This window comes from Pan paniscus, chromosome X, assembly GCF_029289425.2.
Source record: "Pan paniscus chromosome X, NHGRI_mPanPan1-v2.0_pri, whole genome shotgun sequence".
Taxonomy (NCBI): domain Eukaryota; kingdom Metazoa; phylum Chordata; class Mammalia; order Primates; family Hominidae; genus Pan; species Pan paniscus.
Genome location: NC_073272.2, coordinates 92,020,822 through 92,044,932, shown reverse-complemented (window position 1 = coordinate 92,044,932; position 24,111 = coordinate 92,020,822). Strand labels below are relative to the sequence as shown.

The 24,111-nt window shown below is 32.6% G+C and overlaps 1 protein-coding gene and 1 pseudogene across 3 annotated transcripts in view; both read right to left on the bottom strand.

Annotated features, from left to right (window-relative positions):
• Nucleotides 1-24,111, bottom strand: part of PCDH11X (protocadherin 11 X-linked) — an 827,978-nt gene that overhangs the window by 145,166 nt on the left and 658,701 nt on the right. For all 3 annotated transcript variants that reach the window (XM_034950250.3, XM_034950249.3, XM_034950252.3), the window contains one exon: nucleotides 5,378-5,401. In XM_034950250.3, coding sequence (XP_034806141.2) covers nucleotides 5,378-5,401 — 24 coding nt within the window. The remainder of the gene's footprint in view (nucleotides 1-5,377; nucleotides 5,402-24,111) is intronic.
• On the bottom strand, nucleotides 11,936-14,509 carry LOC100976969 (keratin, type I cytoskeletal 18-like; annotated as a pseudogene).

Genomic DNA, 24,111 nt, shown 5'->3' with positions numbered 1-24,111 from the left:
TGCAGAAATTAAAAAGAAATTTGAAAAAATTCTTGAAACAAATTATAATGGACACACAACATACTGAGCCCTATGGGATATAGCAATAGCAGTACTTAGAGGGAAGTTTATAGCTGTAAGTGCCTACATTAAAAAATGAGAAAAACTTCAAGTAAACAACCTAATGATGCATCTTAACAGGAAAAGCAAGAGCAAACAAAATCCAATATTAGTAGAAGAAAAAGAATAATAATAGAAGATAAATCAATGAAATCAAAACAAAGAAATCAATACAAAAGATCAATGAAATAAAAAGGTTGTTTTGTTAAAAGTTAAACAAAATTGACAAGCCTTTAGCCATACTAAGAGAAAAGAGAGAAGACCTGAATAAAACCAGAGATGTAAAAGGAGACATTACAACTGATACCACAGGAATTCAAAAGATGATTAATGGCCATTATTAGCAACTATATGCCAATAAATGGAAAAAGCCAGAAGAAATTGACAAATCCTAGACACATATAGCCTATCAAGTTTAAACCATTAAGAAATCCAAAACCTGAACATATCCATAACAAATAATGAGCTCAAAGCCATACTAAATATCTTCCAGCAGAGAGGAAGTCAAACTATCTCTGTTTGCAGATGACATGACCCTATATCTAAAAAAAAAACAAACAAAAAAAACATTTTTTCAGCCCCGAAGCTTCTGAAGCTGTTAAACAACTTCACCAAAGTCTCAGGACACAAAATCAATGTGCAAAAAGTGCTGGCATTCCTATACATCAACAACAGTTAAGCTGAGAGCCACAAACAGATGCCTATTCACATTTGCCACAAAAAGAATAAAATACCTTGGAATACAGCTAACCAGGGAGGTGAAAAATCTCTACAAGGAGAACTACAAGCCACGGCTCAGAGAAATCAGAGATGACACAAACAAATGGAAAAACATTTTATGCTCATGGATAGAAATAATCAATATCATTAAAATGGTCATCCTGCCTAAAACAATGTATACATTCAATGCTATTCCTATTAAATTATCAATGACATTCTTTACAGAAATAAAATTTTTAAAAATTATTTAAAAATTTATATGGTACCAAAAATAGCCCTAATAGCCAAGGTAATCCTAAACAAAATGAACAAAGCCAGAGGTATCATGCTACCTGACTTCAAACTATACTATACTACAGGATTATAGTAACCAGAATGGCATGGCACTGGTACAGGAACAGACACATAGGCAAATGGAATAGAATAGAGAACCCAGAAATAAGACCACACACCTACAACTCTCTGATTTTTGACAAACCTGACCAAAAAAAAAAAAAAAAAGCTCTGAAGAAAGGATTTTCTATTCAATAAATGGTGTTGACATAACTGGCATATGCAGAAGATTGAAACTGGACCCCTTCCTTACACTATATACAAAAATAAACTCAAGATGGATTAAAGACTTAAACATAAAACCCAAAACTATAAAATTCCTGGAAGATAACCTAGGCAGTATCATTCCGGATACAGGCGCTGGCAAAAGTTTCATAAAAAAAAATTCCAAAAGCAATTGCAACAGAAGCAAAAATTGACGAATGAGATCTAAGTAAATGAAATGGCTGCTTCATAGCAAAAATAAACTATCAACAGAGTAAACAATCTATGGAATGACAGAAAATTTTTGCAAACTCTGTATCTGACAAAGGTCTAATATCCAGCATCTATAATGAACTTAAAAAAAATTACAAAGAAAAAAAACAACTCCATTAAAAAGTGGCAAAATACATGAGCAGACACTTTTCAAAAGAAGACATACATGTGGTCAACAATCATATGAAAAGAGCTCAACAACATTGATTGTTAGAGAAATGCAAATCAAATCCACAATGAGATACTATCTCACACCAGTCAGAATGGCTACAAAAAAGTCAAATAGTAAGAAATCCTGGTGAGGTTGTAGAGAACAGGAAAACTTATCCACCGGTGGTGAGAGCGTAAATTATTTCAGCCACTGTGGAAGACAGTGTGGCAATTACTCAAAGACCTAAAGACAGAAATAACATTTGACCCAGCAATCCCATTACTGGGAATATATCCAAAGGAATATAAATCATTCTATTATAAAGACACATGCATGCATATGTTCACTGCAGCACTACTCACAATAGCAAAGATATGATATCAACCTAAATGTCAATCAATTACAGACTGGGTAAAGAATATGTGGTATATATACACCATGGAATACTATGCAGCCATAAAAAAGAACAAGATTATGTCTTTTGCAGGAACATGAATTGAGCCTAAGGCCATTATTTTTACCAAAATAACACAGGGCCAGAAAACCAGATACCACATTTTCTCACTTATTAATGAGAGATAAATTATGAGAACACATGGGCACATAGAGGAGAACAACACACACTGGGGTCTCTTGGAGGATGGAGGGTGGGAGGAGAGAGAGGATCAGGAAAAACAACTAATGGGTGCTAGGCTTAAAACCTGGTTGATGAAACAAACTGTGCAACAAATCCCCATGACACAAGTTTACCTATGTAACAAACCTACACTTGTACCCCTGAACTTAAAAGTTAAAAAAAAAAAAAGAAAAAATATATCTTCCAGCAGAAAAATAGCTGAGGACCACAGGGTTTCACTGCTGACTTCTAACAAATATTTAAGAAAGAACTAATACCAATTCTATTCAAACTATTCTAGAAAATAGAGAAGGAGGGAACACTACAAAACTTATTCTATGAGGCTAATATTACCCTGATACCAAAACCAACAACATATCAGAAAAAGAAAACAGGCCAATATCACTGATGAATGTTGATGCAAAAATCTTCAACAAAATATTAGCAAACTGAATTCAACAACACATTGAAAACATCATTCATCATGACCAAGTGGGATTTAACCTAGAGATGCAAAGATGGCTCAATGTATGCAAATCAATCTATGTGATTCATCATATCAACAGAATAAAAGACAAAAACCATATGATTATTTCAATTGATGCTGAAAAATTACTTGATAAATTCAACATTCCTTCATTTTAAAAAATTCTCTAAGAATTGGGTATAGGATGAACATACCTCAATATAATAAAGGGCGTATACAACAGACCTACAGCTAGTATCATACTGAATGGGGAAAAAACGAAAAGTGTTTTCTCTAAGATCTGGAACATGATAAGGAGGACCACTGTCACCAGTGTCATTCAACATAGTACTGGAAGTCCTAGCTAGAGCAATCAGACAAGAGAAAGAAATAAAGGGCATCCAAGTTGAAATGGAAGAAGTAAAATTGTTCTTGTTTGTTAATGATATGATATTATATTTAGAAAAACCTGAAGAGTCCACAAGAAAATGATTAGAACTGATAAACAAATTTAGTAATTTTGTATGTTGATTTCGTATCCAAAATCCAACAACATATCAGAAAAAGAAAACAGGCCAATATCACTGATGAATATTGATTTCATATCCAAAATCAACATACAAAAACCAGTAACATGTTTATGTGCCAACATTAAGGAATCAAGAAATTTATCCCATTTACAATAGCTACAAATAAAATAAAATATGATAAATTAATCAAGGAAGTGAAATTCTCTACAATGAACACTATAAAACTTTGATGAAAGAAATTGAAGACACAAAAAATGAAAAGATATTACATGTATGTGGAAAAATAAATATTGTTAAGATATTCATACTCCCAAAGTAATCTACAGATTCAATGCAAACCCCTGTAAAATAATCACGACATTCTTCACATTAATTGAAAAAAAAATTCTAAAACTTATATGGAACCACAAAATACGCAGAATAGCCAAAGCTATCCTAAGCAAAAAAAAAACTACATTGGAGAAATCACATTACCTGATGTCAAATTATACTACAGAGCTATACTAACCAAAATAGTATTGTACTGGCATAAAAACAGATATATAGACCAACGGAACAGAATAGAAAACCCAGAAATAAATTCATACATCTACAGTAAACTCATTTTCAACAAATGTTCCAAGAATATACATTAGGGAAAGGACAGTTTCTTCAATCAATACTTCCTGGAAAACTGAAAACTGGATATCCATATGCAGAAGAATGAAACAAGACCGCTATCTCTTGCCATACACAAAAAAATCAAATCAATGCACATTAAAGACTTAACTCTAAGACTTCAAACTATGAAATTACTAGAAGAACACTTTGGGGAAACTCCTCAGGAAATCTGAGTGTGCAAAAACTCTTTGAGCATTACCCAACAGGCACAGGCAACCAAAGCAAAGATGGACAAATGAGATCACATTTCATTATTCAGATGATAGGCAGAAATGTATCATGGACATTAGAACTGATTGTAGAAGAACAGAAGAACTACCCCAACACAGTGTAAAAAGTCAAAAGCAACATTTTACATTTAAAATACCAAAAATTGATAAAGTATGTTGTTAATATTGCTAATATGTCAAAATTAAAGATTAAAGGTAAGTTTCTTCCTTACATAACAATTCAGGTTTATGACGGATTTCAGGAAAATTTTTTCTTTAAGTGCTCTTTCTATTTCATCAAAACATCAATGTATTATACATTACAGTTTAAGATAAAAGTGTATGAGTGAAATAAATTATTGTTATAAAGAACAGTGGAACAATAGGACAGAAACATCACCAAATATAAAGTGGACAACAAAGAAATGTGTGCATATGCACAATGAGTGCAAATATATTTGGAACATTCAATATATCCTGCAGCATTTAAAAATTTTATCAGCACAAAAAATATATATATTTTTCAACTGATTGCTTAAACTCCATGTTTTTAGAAATATTTTGTCTGTCAACCTTAACTTATCATAGGTTCCCATGTAATCCATGTGTTATAATTTGGCAAAGAAAATGCATATTACATATTATTTACAAATTCATAAACAATGTAAACTTTGTTAGTAATTTAGAAAACATACACAATTTATAGATCAAATTGGAATAGAATACAGAAAAATATAATTATATCTTTAATGGCTGCTCAAACAAAATACTGAAAATGCTTATACTATCAGAGGAGAGAAATGAATAATAAATTCATAGGTAATTTGAAAGCAACTACTTTAAGCCAAATAAATAACTATAGAGTCACATTTATTTTATTATCTAAAGATTGATGACACACAATTTAGAAAAAGCATTCAGATATATAAGATATCCAACTGACTGAATGCCCTTCCTAGATTTCAGATATTTTAAATGTATCAAAAATGTGTTTGAAGCAAACAGTTGATGTTTTATGAGAAGCAAAAAGGTAAACAGTTCTTAAACACAAATCAGCACTTCATTTTAAAATGAAACATGCAACATGGTGATGGTTTGTGTTGATTTCTACTGTACCTTTCTTTAGTCCAGGTATGAAAGCTAAAAAGAAATTTTAATAAAGTTAAACACAATAAATATTTTCTCTTATTTCTACAACATATTAGCATACCTAAATAAATATAATTTGTAAGGTATTGCAATATATTTTCTACTTCACTTTACAAAGAATGTGATAATTGAGACATACTAGGACTGCTGCTCCTTCACATTTGTATTTTGTAATACATTTTTATAGAATTGGACCAAGCCTATGCAATATGTTGGCTTCCTGGGAAGTAATGATTGGTGCTTTCCACAAAGGAAATGTGTTACTAAACGTAACATTTTGCAGTAACTCAGTAGATTTTCTAGCTTCGTCGCCTGTGATGGCTAAGTACAGTCCTCTACTGACATACCAGTTTCTTTCATGCAACCTCCTACTATAAGTGTAGAGCAAGGAAAGACATTGTTTTTGACTTAACAGGTTGCTCTGTCTCCAAACTTCTGACATATAAAATAGTAATAGGAAAAACCCAAAATCAGCAGGCACTAGCATGAGAATGGCCCAGTAGAATTATTCTTATCATGGTTTAAGAAACTTTTTCTATAATACCATTGTCTTCACCTAAAATTTTATATTATTTCTCACAATTAGGACATAAGGGATTAGAGATTATTGTCATTATTTTCTAGATAAATTCAAGCCTTGCATTATTGACTTTCTTCAAAACACTGTGAAATCATGCTTGACCTGGAACAAGTAGCAAAGTCTATTTTTAAACAAAATAATTGTATGTTTATAAACACCCAAATATGTATTGGTCTGGGCAGATGACTCTCAAGTTTATTCATTACAAAATTTTAAAGCCAATATTAATAAATAATTTCCTGATCACATCTGCATTTTAGGAATTATTTAATAATATCCATTATGGATAAAAGCTTAAAGATAAACATTTTGAATTTGTTAAAAATATATTTTGAATAAAATTAGAATATTATAAAACTGAAGACATGAAATTCTTAGATGGAATAAAGCAGAATAGAAATATAGAGGTGAAAGTAATGTTTCTATGCACTAATAAGGATCAATAAAAGAGCATTGTACAACATTTTTAAGTGTCACTGACAAACAGCACATTTATTTCTCACTGCAAGGTGTTTCATCTGTATGCAATGTAATTTAATGGTAATACAAGCTGAAGTATAAAATTTTTTTAAAATAGTGCTTTCATAAAACACTTTGGGGAGGATTGATCTTCTACATAGAATTTTGCAATTCCCCACCCTTTAAATGAGGATTCTACTTCAATGATAAGAAACACACAAACACACACACACAGAATCACTCTAATTTTGTATTAATTAGAATTCATAATCAACTCGTAATATTTAAGTGTAGAGTTTTCAAATATACAAAACTCTAAAAAGAGAAAGACTGCTTTAAACAGAAAAGTAATAACGTACGTGCTTTTCATTTTTAAAGACTGCAATTTCAGTGTTGTCTAGAGCTTAGTGATAAAAATCCTTTCTAATTTGGTAACTAAAAAGGTCAAAAAAATAAGTAATGTAATGGGTCTGGACTTATTTCTAATAGTATGGAAGGTACAAATAAAAGAAGCAAAACAAGGGACGTGACAACAATAAAAAAGAAAACAAACACATTTTAACAACTTATTCAAGACTTTTAGTTCCCAAATTGAAAAGTGAAAATTGGTTTATAAACCACCAAAGTCAAATATTGATTAATTTTCCTTAAAATTCAGAACAATAAGCATATTCGGCTTAAAACTTTTAAGACTGAATGTGAAGAATTTCTCGAATTCATCACATGAGAAATGGTCCAGAAAAGGAACCATTTTCCCACTGTAAGGGAGTATATATATATATCTATATATATCTTATATATTAACAACCACTAAGAAATGCATTCATTATAATAATTAGGACTTTTTTGTGTAAGCTAAAGGCCCATCTTGAAATGTATCTCTAAATCTCAAAGTAATTTTTAATTAAGGTTTAAAGGTTTATCATTGACATTTTTAAAGCAACAACACTGCCCAAGATGTTTGTGGTAAACAGATCAGCATAGTCCTTGTCATCTGAAATACTATAGTCTATGTGAATCATTATGACTGAAACTAATTTTTAAAATAAATAATCCAACCAAATTTTATATTATGAATGACTAGGTATATAATATGACTAATGTGTAACTTAAAACATAATTTGTCTAATATGGAAGATGAACATATCTCACAAGTTAAGTGTGTTTTTAACAAGAAGATTGTTTTTAGGCTATTAAATATTCTGTGATTAAATTTATTTGTTAATAAATTTTAAAACGATAGTTTAGGCATCATTATTTTTACTTACACAAATTCAGTAATAAAAAATTATGTTTGCATAAATTCTTACTTTGAGTATAATTGAGTTTTTTAACATTATTTTCTGAATTAATGACTAGCAAATATTTTAATTAGTAAACTAAAACAATAGAAATAACTAGGCTTCTTTTACCACAAAATTAAGAAAACATACATTTTAAAGAAAAAAAACTCCTCTTTGAGTTTCATAAATATTACTAAAATTTATCATGAGAACAATACCAAAACATGCTACATTATCGCATACACACATATTTTAATATCTCCTTTATATTCCTAAAACAAATTTTAAGTACTAAATATGAGCTAGAAATATCTGGCTAAAAGTAAATGAGAATTCCAAATAACTAGATGATGTTTGAAGAGCTTATAGGTCAATAGAACTCACCATAAAATTCACAGTGTTGGCATAACCTTTGTTGATCAAGTACCATGCATCAATCTATAATTGCCATTTACTTCAATAAAGAAGTAACAGTTGCAGTTTTATTATGCATAAATTTTAAAGTCATGTAATAAAGCTGCATTAATGAAGCCATTTTAAAATAAAAGTGTTATTTCTTGGAATAAATAAGAAGTGAAAACATTTTCAAAGACATTTGTTTAGAAATAATCAGTTATCTTTACTACTAGAGTCAATTGAAATATAATATTGCATGTAAGTATCACTATGCATATGCATATATCTCCTCCTTAATTCAGTGAATTACAATGTTTATTATAGTTCCTAATACAAATAAAATCTGATCAGTCAAGATTCAATTCATCTGAAAACTAATGTTTATCCTATTCTTATGGGCTTTTTTTGTTTCTTTAAGAGACATGTTCTCACTCTGTAGCCCAGGCAGGAGTGCAGTGGAAAGATCATAGCTCAGTACAACCCCAAATTCCTGGGCTCTAGCAGTCATCCCATCTCAGCTAGGACTACAGGCCTATGCCACCTATAGCATGGACTAGCATATGCAACCGTGATACAGGCTAACTTTTGAGAACAAGTTTCTCATTTTCTTATGCAAAGCCACACAGTAGTTTATACTGAAGGTCACAGGATATGGCAGAATCAGCATGAAAAAAAATGAAATCAGTGTACGGAAGACTGTGGTGTCAAATTAATAAACCAATACCTCTTTGAATAATGCTAATTTTAAAAAATTCTACAAAATATGCCAAAAAAATCAATTCTTCTTGATGTATAATTCAAATCACCCCAGTGAATCTCCTATTGAGTGCAAAACTAATATACTGTAGCAGTGTTGTACTTGTGTAGATTGCATAGAGTCTGAACTACAAAAATAGTGAAGCTCGAATCAAATTTTCTATTCAAATTGTGTGTAAGGTTAAGGCTACTGTATTAGTTTGTTCTCATGCTGCTATAAAGAACTGCCCAAGACTGGGTAATTTATAAAGGAAAGAGGTTTAATTGACTCACTGTTCCACAGAGCTGGAAAGGCCCCATGAAACTTACCATCATGGTGGAAGGAAAAGCAAACACACACTTCTTCACATGGCAGGAGGAAGGAGAAGTGTCAAGCAAAGGGGGAAAAGCCCCTTATAAAACCATCAGATCTCTTGAGAACTCACTCGTTATCATAAGAACAGTATGGGGGTAACTGTCCCCATGATTCAATTACCTCCTACCAGGTCCCTCCTGTGACATGTGGGGATTATGGGGACTATAATTCAAGATCAGATTTGGGTGGGGACACAGCCAAACCATATGAGCTACAAACAGAGAAGCTGCAATGTGATTAACATAATGAGCATCTTATTTGCAGTGAAATAAGTGTTGCAAATATAAAATTAATTATGTATCCCTGTATATTAAAGTTTCTATCCATATTCCTCTGTGCCTTGAGTTTCAATAAAAATTAGGTTACTACTGGATCAAAGAAATATTAATTTGAAAATTGACAACAGCGAAAGTCATAATGTTGCCTTTATTATAGAGGTAACTAAAACCTTAGGAATCGAAACATTTTCACAAAATATGCAATTACCATTTTCTACATTAACAGAATTTTGGTTGACTGAACTCATGCAGTGCCATAATACCAGATGGCTTATTTTCTTTCATAGCCTAGAGTTGTACTTTTTTTTCCATTTCTGAAATTAACTCATTTTTCCTATTCTTCACAAAATCTTCCTAGTCCACAAGCTATTGGCTCTATTTTCTGCCCTTTTATTCAAGGGAAATCTTTGCAAAGGCTGTAATGGATACCACCTTCAAGTCTCATTTTTTAATGTTGACAGTGTTTATGCGCTTCAAAGAGCACAGAGTTACAACTTAAATTTTATCTAGAATAAAACGATTAGAGAAGTCAAGGACCAGAGCCCTTAGACAGTCATCCGATTCAGCATCCTCAATATACACATGAAGAATGACATCAAGAGAAATAAAATGACTTAGATCTAAGACTAACACAACAAGTTAGAGACATAAGTAGAATTAGAATTCATGTTTTCATTACCAAGGAACTCACATACTATTAAATGCCACCATTTACAGATCATTTCCAAGATATGAAAACAATACATATATCCAAAACTATTTGCTCAAGGAAAACTTTTATTGCAGGGAGTATCAACAGATCAGTGCTTTTAGATTATACATTTGGAAAATTCCAATTTAGATGAATACTAAATGCAATTTACCCCCTCATATACACATCAACTGACAAGGGCAGAATAAGAGAAAATCATATTTTAAGAAATAAAATCTTGCTTTGGCAGATCCAACAAAATGATAATGCCTATTGAAAAATACTAATTAGCAATTTAACTTAGTCCTTAAGAGAAATAGAATATAATTGTTCCTTTTTGCTAAAAATATAAGGCAAAAATTTCCACCTCAAAATCTAGCCTTAATATTTTAAATTGTTCATGGCTATATAAAGCGAATCTAGCCAATCATAATAACTCTTTTTGGTAGCTAGAATTAAAAGAATAATTCTGAGATATACAGAACTGGACATCTTACAGAAAAATTTATATATGATCACATTATTTTTTCATTTGGTTTTCTCCAGGCCATCTGACTTCACTAATTACATTGTCAAACTATCCTAACAACACAAATGTCAATTTAAAATCCTTCTCAGTTAGTTTGGATATTTAAGATAACAAATTATTTTTTTAAAGAATCTTTTTAAAGATTTTGCTGACTCCCAGAAAGAACTCAAGAAATATGAATTATGGAGGACTCAACTTTTCTCAAAAATAAATGTGGGAATAAAAATTGTTTCATGGTCCATTGAAAGTTCCTACTAAGGCACTGGTTACACTGCTTTGGGAGGTACATGAAGCAGTTATGATAATATACAAATTTTAATGACGATGAGAAATTCCCAAAGCAAAATTTTGAGGGCTGGATCCATTATTTTCTTCAGTTTGGCAAAGAAAATACTAAGAAATCAGTATTTCTAAAATATGCCTTTAAGCTATCCAAAATGTTTGAAACAATTTTAGCTCTCAAACATTTCATACCTTTTAATACTCAATCTGTTCTTGAGAGGGTGAATTCTAAATTAAGGCCATTTTTAAATGGGACTTGGTGGTGTATCTGGTCTTTAGGTCCACAGTGAAATTGATTTGTAAAGCGTGTTCCTTTGCATGATTTTAATGCAGACAAAATACATGCCTCCAAGGTAATAATGTACAATCTGTACATTGCTAAAAGACTTAAGTTTTACAATTTCTTCCTTGTGAAATTGAAAATAAGTTTCTTCTAAGCAATTTACCCAATTTCGAAGCTTTGACTGGTTTGTCAACAAACCTTTTTGAGTTGTGCACATAGAAATAAAACAGGGATAAAACTCAATCATATCTAGAGAGAGAATATAATTGAAGTTTTTTAGAATAAAAAATTTCAAAACTTTTTCTTCACATTTTCACCAACCTGTTTGCTCTATTACAAACTAATTTAAAAATCTGCTGTACTATAAAGAAAACAGTAGGTAATTAAAGTCTCTATATTGCATAAGTAAATGGACATGATATCAGGAAACAACTTTTACTTAAACACTTGAAGGTAGGCCATTTGTATATATTATTTTGAGAAATGTCTATTACAATCTCTTGTCTATTTATTAATCACTTTTTTTCCTATTGAGTTGTTTGAGCTCCTCATATATTCTGGTTATTAATTCCTTGCCAGATGAGTAGTTTACAAATATTTCCCCCCCTTCTGTGGGTTGTCTCATCACTTTGTTGATTGTTTCCTTTGCTGTGCAGAAACTTTTTAACTTGCTGTGATCCCATTTGTCCATTTTTTGGTTTGATTGCTTGTGCCTCTGGGGCATTGGTCAATAAGTCTTTGCCAAGACCAATGTCCTGGATAGTTTCTCCAATGTTTTCTTGTAGTAGTTTCATAGTTTAAGGTCTTAGATTTAAGTGTTTAATCCACTTGGATTTGATTTTTGTATATAGCAAGAGATACGGGTCAAGTTTAATTCTTCTGCATATGGATATCCAGTTTTCCCAGAACCATTTAATGAAGAGACTCTCTTTTCCTCAGTTTATATTCCTGGCACCTTTGTCAAAAATGAGTTCACTGTAGGTATGTGAATTTGTTTGTGGGTTCTCTATTCTGTTCCCCTGGTATATGTGTCTATTTTTATGCCAGTACCATGCTGTTTTGGTTACTATGGCTCTGTAGTATAATTTGAAGTCAGGTACTATGATTCCCCCAGTGTAGTTGTTTTTGCTTAGCATAGCTTTGGTTATTCTGGGTCTTTTGTGGTTCCATATAAATTTTAGGATTATTTTTTCTATTTCTCTGAAGAATGTCATCGGTGTTTTGATAGGAATTGTAGATGGCTTTGGGTAGTATGGACTTTGTAACAATATAGATTTTTCCAATCTATGAATATGAAATGTCTTTCAATTTTTTTTGTATCTGCCTCAATTTCTTTCATCAATGTTTTATAGTTTTCATTGTTTAAATCTTTTTTTTTTAACTCTGTACTTTTTATTGGCCTCCTGCTCCCCAAAGGGTACCCTGCTTCTGCTGGCTTAATGCCTCAGAACTTTGGTGTCGTTGGTCTCAGACACCACTTTGCCATCCACTCTCCGGCGGGTGGTGGTCTTTTGGATGGTTTGCATGGAGTTGCTGCTGTCCAAGGCATCACCAAGAATGAAGTCCTCGCCATCTTCCAGCAGGCGGCGGTAGGTGGCGATCTCAGCCTCCAGCTTGACCTTGATGTTCAGCAGGGCCTCATTACTCCTGGGCCTGGCGCTGTCTCTCTGCCCGGGTCTGTGCCAGCTCTGACTCCAGGTGCAGCAGGATCCCGATGAGCTGCACCATCTGTAGGGAGTAGCGGGCCTCCACCTCCCTCGGGTTGTTCTCCAAGCTGGCCGTCAGATTTCTCATGGAGTCCAGGTCGATCTCCAAGGACTGGACTGTACGTCTCAGCTCTGTGAGCGTCATCTCAGCAGCTCCAACCTCGGCGGACTGTGTGGTGACCACTGTGGTGTTCTCCTCAATCTGCTGAGGCCAGTATTTGTCTAGCTCCTCTCGGTTCTTCCCAGCCAGCTCGTCATATTGGGCCCGGATGTCTGCCATGATCTTGGCAAGGTCCTGAGATTTGGGGGCATCTACCTCCACGGTCAACCTAAAGCTGGCAATCTGGGCTTGTAGGCCTTTTACTTCCTCTTCGTGGTTCTTCATGAAGAGCAGCTCCTCCCTGAGAGCCTCAATCTCTGTCTCCAGCTGCAGTCAAGTGACATTGGTGTCATAAATGACCTTGCGGAGCCCATGGATGTCGTTCTCCACAGACTGGCACATCGCCAGCTGTGTCTCATACTTGACTCTAAAGTCATCAGCAGCAAGACGGGCATTGTCAATATGCAGAACGATGCAGGCATTGTCCACAGTATTTGCGAAGATCTGAGCCCTCAGGTCCTCGATGGTCTTGAAGTAATGGCTCCAGTCTTTGACCTGGGGTCCCTTCTTCTCCAAGTGCTCCCGGATTTTGCTCTCCAGCCTACGGTTCTCAGTCTCCAGGCTCCTCACTCTGTCCAGGTAAGAGGCCAGGCGGTCGTTCAGGCTTTGCGTGGTCTTCTTGTTCTGGATGCCTCCCATTCCTGCCAGACCCCCAGCCATCCCCGCGGCCAGGCCCCCAGGCCCCATGCCGCCCCGGAAGCTGGTGGAGCGGGACACGGAGATCCGGGAACCAGAGCCCCCGGCGCCTGCATAGACGCTGGCTGCGCTGTAGCTGGACGCCTGGACAGAGCCCAGTGACTGGTAGTTGGTGGAGAAGGTGGACCGAGTGGTGAAGCTCATGCTGTCCGGGGAGGAGAGAGATAGGACAGGACTCAGGCTTTGCCGATGATGGTGGCCCATTGTAGAAGTCTTTCAAGTTTTTGGTTATTTACTCCTGGATACTTTGTTTTATTTTTAGCTAAGCTATTGTAAATGGTGTTTCTTTTTTGGTTTCTTTTGCAACTTATTTGCTGTTGGCATATAGAAATGCTACTAATGTTTTTCTATGTATGTTGGATTTGTATCCTGCAACTTTACTAATTCCAATTTGTTTATCAGTTCCAATAGTTTTTTGGTGAGGACTTTAAGGTTTTTTTAAATATAAGATTACGTTGTCTACAAACAAGAATAATTTGACTTCTTCTTTTTCAATTTGAATGCCCTTTATTTCCTTCTCTTATCTAAGTAGAGAACTATGTTGAATAAAAGTGGTAAAAGTGCACATGCTTTTATTGTTCTTGATCTTAGAGGAAAGAGTTACAGACTTTCCTTGTTTGGTATGATACTAGCTGTGGGCTTAACAAATGTGACTTTTATTGTGTTGATATATGTTCATTCTACACCCAGTTTTTCGAGAGATGCCAATCAAAACTACAATGAGAAATCATCTCGCCCCAGTTAAAATGGCTTTTATCCAAAAGAGAGGCAATCACAAATTCTGGCAAGGGTAGGGATAAAAGGGAACGCTCATGCGCTTTTGATGAAAATGTAAATTAGTACAACCACTATGGAGAACAGTATAGAGGTTCCTCAAAAAACTAAAATTAGACCCACCATATGATCCAGCAATTCCACTGTTGGGTTTAAATCCAAATGAAAGAAAATCAGTATATCAAAGAGATATCTGCACTCCCGTGTTTATTTTGCAGCACTATTCACAATAGCCAAGAAATGAAAGCAATCTAAGTGTCCAATGGATGAATGGATAAAGAAAATGTGCTGCATATTCAGAATGGGTTATCATTCAGCCATAAAGAAAATGAAATTCTGTCATTTGCAACAACATGTATGGAGCTGAAGGATATTATGTTAAGTGAAATAAGTCAGACACAGACAAATGTTACATGTTTTCAATCATATATGGCAGCTAAAAAAAAATTTGAACTCAATGGAGGTTGAGAGTGAAATGATGATTGCCAAAGGCTGGAAAGCGTAGAGGAGACAGAAGGATAAAGTGAAGATAGTTAATGTGTACAAACATAGAGTTAGATAGAATGCATAAGATCTAGTATTTGGTGGCACAATAGGGTGACTCTAGTTAACAGTATTTTGTTGTTTATTTTTAAATAACTAAAAGAGTGGAATTGGAATGTTCCTAAAACAAAAAAATGATAAAGGCTTGAGATGATGTGTTCTCTAATTACCCTGACTTGATCATTATACATTATATGTCTGTATCAAAACATTACACATACCTCATAAAAATATACAACTATTATATACCCATAATAAAGTTAAAAATAACAAATAAAAATAAGCACTTGAAAGTCTTATTTTATTAGTGAATGTCAGTTTTGTAAGTTCTATAGCATATTTTCTCTTTCTGTATGTTCGTATGCCTTGCTAAACATATTAAGCTCTGCACACAACTTAGGACATAGTTTGGAAACAGAGATTTCATTTGAGAAGTACTTATATTGATCATATATTATACGCATGTCTATACTTATATTAATACTATATTATTTACATTTTCTATTACATATAGCATATGTAACAGAAAACTGGAATAAGAAATAGGTCATATAATTACCATTTCAAAAATATCTATTTCAACTTTATTTTAGGCAGATGTTTACATGTTTTTGTATATGAAAGCATGTTTTTTAAAATCCATAAAGAAAAATTTGAACTTATTTCAATAATGTTCACTATCATAAATATTGCATTGTTCCCCCAAAGTAATGTTCTATTACTTTCACTTTAAAATTTGCTACAAAATGAGAAAGATAGTGATGTTTATTCATTGACAGTATTTTTCCTCCTAATACATCAGTTTAGAGAGATGCATCTGGATGGACAACTTATAAAACTCCAAATAAATTGATTATTTTATTATATAGATCTTAATATTTACATATAAAATATTTAAGGAGATGAAATAATTGAAATGAAAGTATGGTTTTGGAAGTGAAAGCTGACTTGATAATTCTCTTTATAAATATGTTTTCATAATCTCACATGTGATATTAGCATGGACTGAAGTTGTGATTTCTTGTAATCACAGTGAATTACTGACAGCTTAACAGTAGAACCATGCTGGCATTTTCAAAGAATTGGAGACTTTGATTTATTTTCTATATTTATATTTTTTCTCTCTAATATATATTTTATTGGGACTTTGTAACTATATGAACACAAGCTTTGGCAGAAATTTTTAGTCTTGGAACCAACTGGTTATTTATATGTTGTATTGTAACACATGGGGAAAGGAGGGATCCTTGAAATCATAGGCCACATCTAAAAATACAGTCTCTGAATAATGCTATTGTTTTAACTATTAGGGAAATCATATCAAAGAAAAAATGAAAAATAAATGTATTAGAAAATTATTTTCCATTATAACAAAGGAATGGAATAAAATCAAATCCATGTTGGCTTGATATTGAAAGATATATGATTATTATTTTAATTTAAATATAAATTATTTTAAAATTTACTGTTTAATGGCAATGTTCATGCATAATTGTTATCCACAGAATTATTTAGTTTTACATTTTCAAGTATCAATGGATAAACCAGACATATGGGAATTTGGCTACAGATTTTAGGAATAAACAAGAAAAGATATTTTCCATGTGGTGAAACATATTGGATATCTACTGTGGAGAACCGATCTTCTTAGATGATATGTTGATAAATATTTTATGTCAGCAAAGAACAAAGCATAAAAAGCAGTGCCACAAACATGAAGAGGAAGCGAAAATAGAAGCAAGCTATTTCAAACAGAATTAAATAAAAGCTTATATGTGCAGGAAGACGAGGGGGAGTATGAGGAACTTATTTTATCAGTCTGACAGATTAACTCACTGCAAAAGACATGTTAAAAGGTTTTTTGAATAAACCAAATGCTGTCTGCCTTAAAAATCATCTGCACTTCATGATTAGAAGATACAGATTTAAGGTAATGGCTCTTCGGATACTCAAAATATAAATATTATATTTTGGTATTTGTAAAAGGAGAGTATACCACTAAGAGATAAAATGTTGCCTAAGTTTTAGTTCTTATATAACAAGGAAGGAGCTATAAATCTTTAATACACTATAAATTTGATTCTGCATTTGTCTGAGTTCCTATTAATCTCTCCCTTTACTTTGTTTCTTTAAACATAAAATGATGTTTCTGCTACACAGTTTGGAGAATTCACACAGAAATTAGTTCAAATACGCATATTAATATTGCTAAGAATTTGACTGAAATTTAGTCTAAGAGAATATAACCATGACTAGCTAAGATATTTATTTAAACTATAAGCCAGTCCTATCCATTCCTCGAATGCACACTGTGCTCAGATGAAATATCATGTCCCATGATGAAAAATATATATCCCCAATCCCTAAGTAGCAATATTTTCCTATTCTCTTTCAATTTTTGTACTCTGTTGTACAAAGAATTACCAGTGTTCACTTATTTTGCATGGACATAACTCACTGAAAAACTTTCCAAAATGATTTTACTTTTAAAAAGTAGAATTAACTTCAAGTCAGCATGTACTTTTGCTTGTGGAAATTAAAGGGTATTTTTTATAATTTGCCAAAATTCCCAAAACACAATGTGAGTTTCCTAAAATACAACAATCAATTCTTCTGATTTTTCCCTTATAATTTGAAATCTTATACGAGAATTTCAAGTGTCAAGACAGAGAGAAATGTACTCATATCTTGAATAACAAATACATTTGGTTTAAGTAAGATTTTGAAATTATATTTTTTCCTACTAGAAGAGATTTTTTTAAGAATACAAATTATCCCCATAGGTTGACTAAGTTAAATAAGAATTTGTCATGTGATTTTGAATTAGATATGGATAAACTTCCTAATTCTTTTTTTAAATTTTCATTAAACTGTTGTTATTTCCTATAAATAATTAATGGAATAACTTGAAAAGGAGGTCATGTGTGGTGGCTCATGCCTATAATTCCAAGGCTTTGGATGGCTAAGGCAGGAGTATGGCATGAGGCAAGGAGCTCCAGGCTAAAGTGAGCCATGATCACACCACTGCACTTCAGCCTGGGAGACAGAGTGAGACCCTGTCTCTAAAAATAAATAAATAAGCCAAAGTTAGTGCATCATTACATTCTTTCAACATTACACTATATACCAGTATTACTGAATTCTGAGGACCTTTCTCAAAATCCCTTCCTTTTGAAAAATGGGCACCATCAGGAATGGGCACATAATGTTCCCAGCTATCACTTGGCCCTTTAGCTAAAATAATTTAAATGAGATACATTGAGAAGAAGACATGATTAGCAATGAATTATATAATCTAAATCAAAGATTTAGGAGTCATAAAGGTATCACAGAATGTAGCACTGATACTAATAAAAACATGATGCCACAAAACACACAAGTGTTAACACAAATGCAAAACTTCCTGACAACAAAAGTCACTAAGAACAAATCCTTTACATAGGTGAAACTATTTTCTGGCAATATATAATCAAAACCTAGTCATATTCTAGGGAAAAAGATACATGCAGAAGCAAATAATGCATTAACACATTTCCTCAAAATATTTTCTCAAAATTTTTGTGCAAGATTAATGTATATTTAGTTTACATAAGGTTTACATAAAGGATAAGCTAAAATTGTGTCGGGTATGATGCCACCTTAAATAATATTTGTTGAATTAATGAAAACATGTTGAAAGTTTAAGGGTCAATATGTCACAATTACCCTGTGATACTCATTCCAGCTCAGTGAAAAGGAAAAAAGCCAAACCTAAGAATGAAAGAAAAAATTGTATTTCGTTCATGCCCATATCTAATCCATTTCTCACCCTTTTAAGACAAATTTCCTAAATAGTCTTTTCCTCAGACTTCTTTGTAACCCATTTCTTTCATAATGAACATTCTTCTGCATCATCAACTTAGTTTTCCAAGCCATGAATTCTTCACTAATAAGAATTTCTGGAACACTGTACTGTACTGTTCATATCTTTTAAACTTAAAAAAAGAAAAAATATTTTTGCTAACTATGCCTGTTTGTGTAGAATTTCCAAATCTAAAACACCACCAAAATAAAGCATTTCTGACACTCGTTGAACCAAACATATTATTGATTATTTAGTATGTTTCAGGTCTTGCTATGTACCAAGAACACTGTGCTGAATAAATGACATTGTCCCAGACCCGACTTAGCACTTATTTTATATGTTTGTGTATATATATGTATTTAGATAGATACATAGATACATATATATTTTACATATAGATATATAATATCTATATATACTGATTATATATAAATATGCATATATACACTACACATATAATTATATATAATTATAATACATATAATTTTATTATATGTTTAATTTATATCTGTATGAAGATATGCTAATTTACAGGCCTGTATTTCGCATTTTTGAGCAGTCTTTTCATTCTGTAATTAGTATGCTGTGTAACTAATTTCACTTCTGTGAGCCACTTTTTAAAATGGGCAGCTGAGGTGACATTTTTCTATAAGTGATTGATTCAAACTAATTATCTTTATACAAGTACAGATACAGATTATGGAACATCAGCCCACCGGAATTACTGTTATTTTAAATTTTACAATATATTCAATTTATATGCACACAAAGCAAGTAGGTACAGTTTTCATTGAAAATATTATTAATATAGCAAGAGTCAAAAGACCACACAAATTTCACCTGATTCGCAAATACCTGCAATCACTTTACAAGCTCTGACTTTTAAGAATGTAAGTATTTTAAACGCTATTTCAAATCAAAGAAATACCTTCTTTGGTTTTCAAAAGACATGTAGATCATACACTGTCTCAGCAGAAAAAATTATTTAAAAATAATTTATTAGACAATAAAGTAAAACACAGCACTGTATGTCGTACCATAAAAAGAAAAAAAACCATAATCTCATTCTGTTAACTAAATAGTTGGAGAGGATTCCATGAATATGCCTTTTGAATTTGATAGCATTTCTTGTGTCAAAATTTGACTACTGATTAGAAAGACAACTGACAGAATTTTCACATCTCTACCATTACATTGCTTACGTGGTATGCAACTTCCACAGACTTAATGTAGTTTGTAAAGTCAGTATACAGGAATTCATCTTCCTATAGTTTCATAAAATAACATTAATTCGGATGAAATTTAGAACAGATACTCACGACTACAATATTTGCTATGAGTTTCTATATGGTTGTCCTGTGTGATATGTGATATGGTGGTCCAAAAAAATGTTTATCATAGTGTAATTCACCAAAATAAGCCACTTCACTAGTTTGCATTGACTTAGCAATAAAGGAATTCATTTGTTCTCTATCATTAATATATAATCCCAAATTAATATTTAATACTGCATAGATTGTGTCATTACCGGTTACATTTATAAGACAGATTTAGGAGAAGTGGAGAAGTATTTGTCTACTTCAAACACTGTTATAAATATTGACATATCCATAAAAAGGCAACATAATTATAATTCCACATAAGTCATTCACTAAGAATGCAAGGTAACTTGTAAAAGAGGGGTAGGAGAAAATAACAAAAACTAAAATATGCGGGTAAAAGAAGGAAGACAAAGAGGGGCAGAATAAAGTAACAAAAACAATAATACAGAAGTAAAAGACGAAAGACCCAAATACTCCAAGTGCTATATTAGATCATATTTAATATTATATAATATATAAACTTGCTGGGGGTGGTGGCTCACGCCTGTAGTCCCAGCACTTTGGGAGGCCGAGGCAGGCAGATCATGAGGTCAGGAGATTGAGACCATCCTGGCCAACATGGTGAAACCCCGTCTCTACTAAAATACAAAAAAATTAGCTGGGTGTGGTGGGGCACGCCTGTAGTCCCAGCTACTTGGGAGGCTGAGACAGGCGAATTGCTTGAACCCAGGAGGTGGAGGTTGCAGTGAGCAGAGATCACGCCACTGCACTCCAGCCTGGTGACAGAGCAAGACTCCATCTCAAAAAAAAATAAATAAATAAAAAAAAATATATATATATATACACACACACACACATCTATATTATACAAACTACTATATATGTAATTTTTCTGTTTTTAGCAGCTTTGCAGTACAGTGCTCAAATATCATTTTAATACTTATGCTATCAGGATGGGCTCATCTTTCTTACAGAGAGTTCAAAATTATTTTCATTCTTATAGAAAGTTTTTGCTGTAGATGTTAGTGAGCTCAGAAAGGAGTAGTTACTTGCTTGAGTTTATAAAGCTGTTAATATTTGAATCAAAATCGTATGGTTCAGATGAATATATTCTTTCTTTTGATAAATATTTGGTTTTGATAAATGAATTTCTACATGACTAAATATTCTCAGAAGGCATTTAGTCTGGATATAATATGGGTACATCTCTCTCTCTATCTACATAATTTGTCTATCCATAGCCAAATACAGATAATATTAATATACAATAGAAGTCACACATTTATGTGAACTAAAATATAACTTCACAGTCCTTCAGTTTTCATATCAGTTCCATGAATAACCTCAGATTAATAAATATATGATGATGTATAGTAGATGAAACTTTAATACCCATTTGAATCATTACCAGTCACCCTCCTGTTTCCTACATTTTGATTGTTAAACAAAACACAGAATTTAGTCTAGGGAGAATTTGACGTAATTAAAGGAAAATTTTCATTTCTGTCTGTCTACTAAAGTATTCTCTGATCATCGAATACTGTTAAGTAGTCAACTACAAACAAATTAGAATGCCAGAAGTTTGTGGCTCCTCGCTAAGTCAATCTGTATTAATCAGGTTTCATTGCTTTTCTTATCATGAAGTCTATTTTATGTTACATTCAGCCTAACAAAGTCTTGAGAATATGCCTACTTAGCAAACACATTTTCTTACCCTGTAACGGAAATAATCGGTAGACTCAAAGATAAAACTTTACTTTTGTTCTCACTGGAACTCAAGTGGTGAATGATTGAAACACATTTTAAGGTTTTCCATTTAAATCAGTGGTTTTTAAAATTTGCATACACATAGATCAAATGGATAATTTTACAAAAATATTATTTCCAGGCTACACTCCCAGGGAAAATAATGATATTAGTAGGACATAGCATTAATATTTCTTTTTTGCCTTTTTAATTTTGGTAAAACATACATAAGATTTATATGTTATATGATGGATCTGCACATGAAAGTTTGAGGTACACTGATTTTAACTATTTAAAAAAATTACGCAAATGTACTTGTTTCATTCAAAAATTCATACTTTTGATTAAAGGCTAGGGTTGCTGTCGTGTAGCAGTCGGGTTACTGTGAAGGTAAGGGCAAACTGCAAACAAACTTCTTGAGATATTAGAATGATCAAAAATTAAGTTTAGATTTGTAAATACAATGGTAAGTTGTGAAATCTTCCACAATTGGATGTCCTACTCTGATATAGCAAATGCATCAATATTAATAAATTGGAAACTTTTTTGACAGGCCTCTACTTAACCAACTCATTCGATTAAATAAAGCTCATTATTCTCACAGTGAATAAAACATTGACTTGATGAAGTCAACAAGCTTTATGTCCTCACCTCAGCTAGGATGCCACTTTACAGTATACCCACTCACTTCTGAGCCAAAGCGAGTTTATGCTTAAGAAAAGTCAGATATTGTTTTAAAATACATTTACATGAGCTGCATTTGCTATTGCAACCATTTAATTTAATTAAAATCTCATATAACCCAATGAAATGTTAATATAAAAATAATTGCTTCAAAGAAGATGAAATTGAACTTTTCAGAAAGATTACAAAGGGCAAAATGCTGCAATGACTTGTCATAGAGTACTGTCTGAGAAAGAGAACTACAGAAGATTCAGAAAAAGTATCATAAAACTCTAGAAGCATTCCATACTCAGAACACTTTTCAAGAGCATTTAAAAACACACTCCATTTTATGGGAACAAAAACCGGACACTACATATTATGTAATATTGGTAGAGTGTATGTAATAAATATGGTGCATTGTGCTAAAACCAGTGAACATACATCCAAAGGCAAGGCAAAGATTCTACATCAAATTATGAAAGATAAATGTACACTTCTTTGTTTCAAGTATTTATTTATCATATATATGTAACATATATGAGATATGTATGCATTTCTTAATGATTTACCTGTTCATCTGATTGCTTTGATGAACCATCTTACCTCTGATTCTGACTGTGACTGTTAAAAGAGTGTCTACTGGAATTAAATGGGGTTATGTGCTTACCAATAAAATCTTGATGTTCTATAACCTTCTAACCAAAGATTTCTTAGCCTAGCGTTGTGAATAAAATTTAGCTCTAATATCTGATATCTGAGGTTGTATTCTTGGTGTGTATTTCTTGAGTGTATATTTGTGTGAGGAAAATTTTCCCAATGATCTGAGATGGATACAATGTAATTGACTTTATCTTTACCATTTCATGAACTCTATAATAAAGTTACTATTTATTCAATATATGCAATATTGATTTTTTAAATTATACAATTATACTGTTCCAAAATTTTAAGAGAAACACTACGATACATTAGTATCTGTTACACCTACCATGTGCCAGGGGGTCTCTTTTTGTATGCATTTTATCATTTCAACAACTCTCTGACATAAATACTATTTTCATTCCTGTTAAATCAATGGGGAAACTGAAGTTGAGATAGAAAGGTAGGTGACAGAGCTGAGATTCTAACAAAGAGTTGCTGACTCTAGAGCTTTTTGTGGGCTTAACTACTGCATGATAATGACCTCCAGAATATTTTCTGGCATAATGGGCAAAGCGCGATGTAATTTGAGCTCTCATGTATGATTCAAATATAATCACGATACTGTGTGTTTTAACCCATGCTCTATCATTATTTTTTGTGAAATTTGTGCAAATAATCTATCCTTCTCCAGCCTCAATTTCCACGTCTTT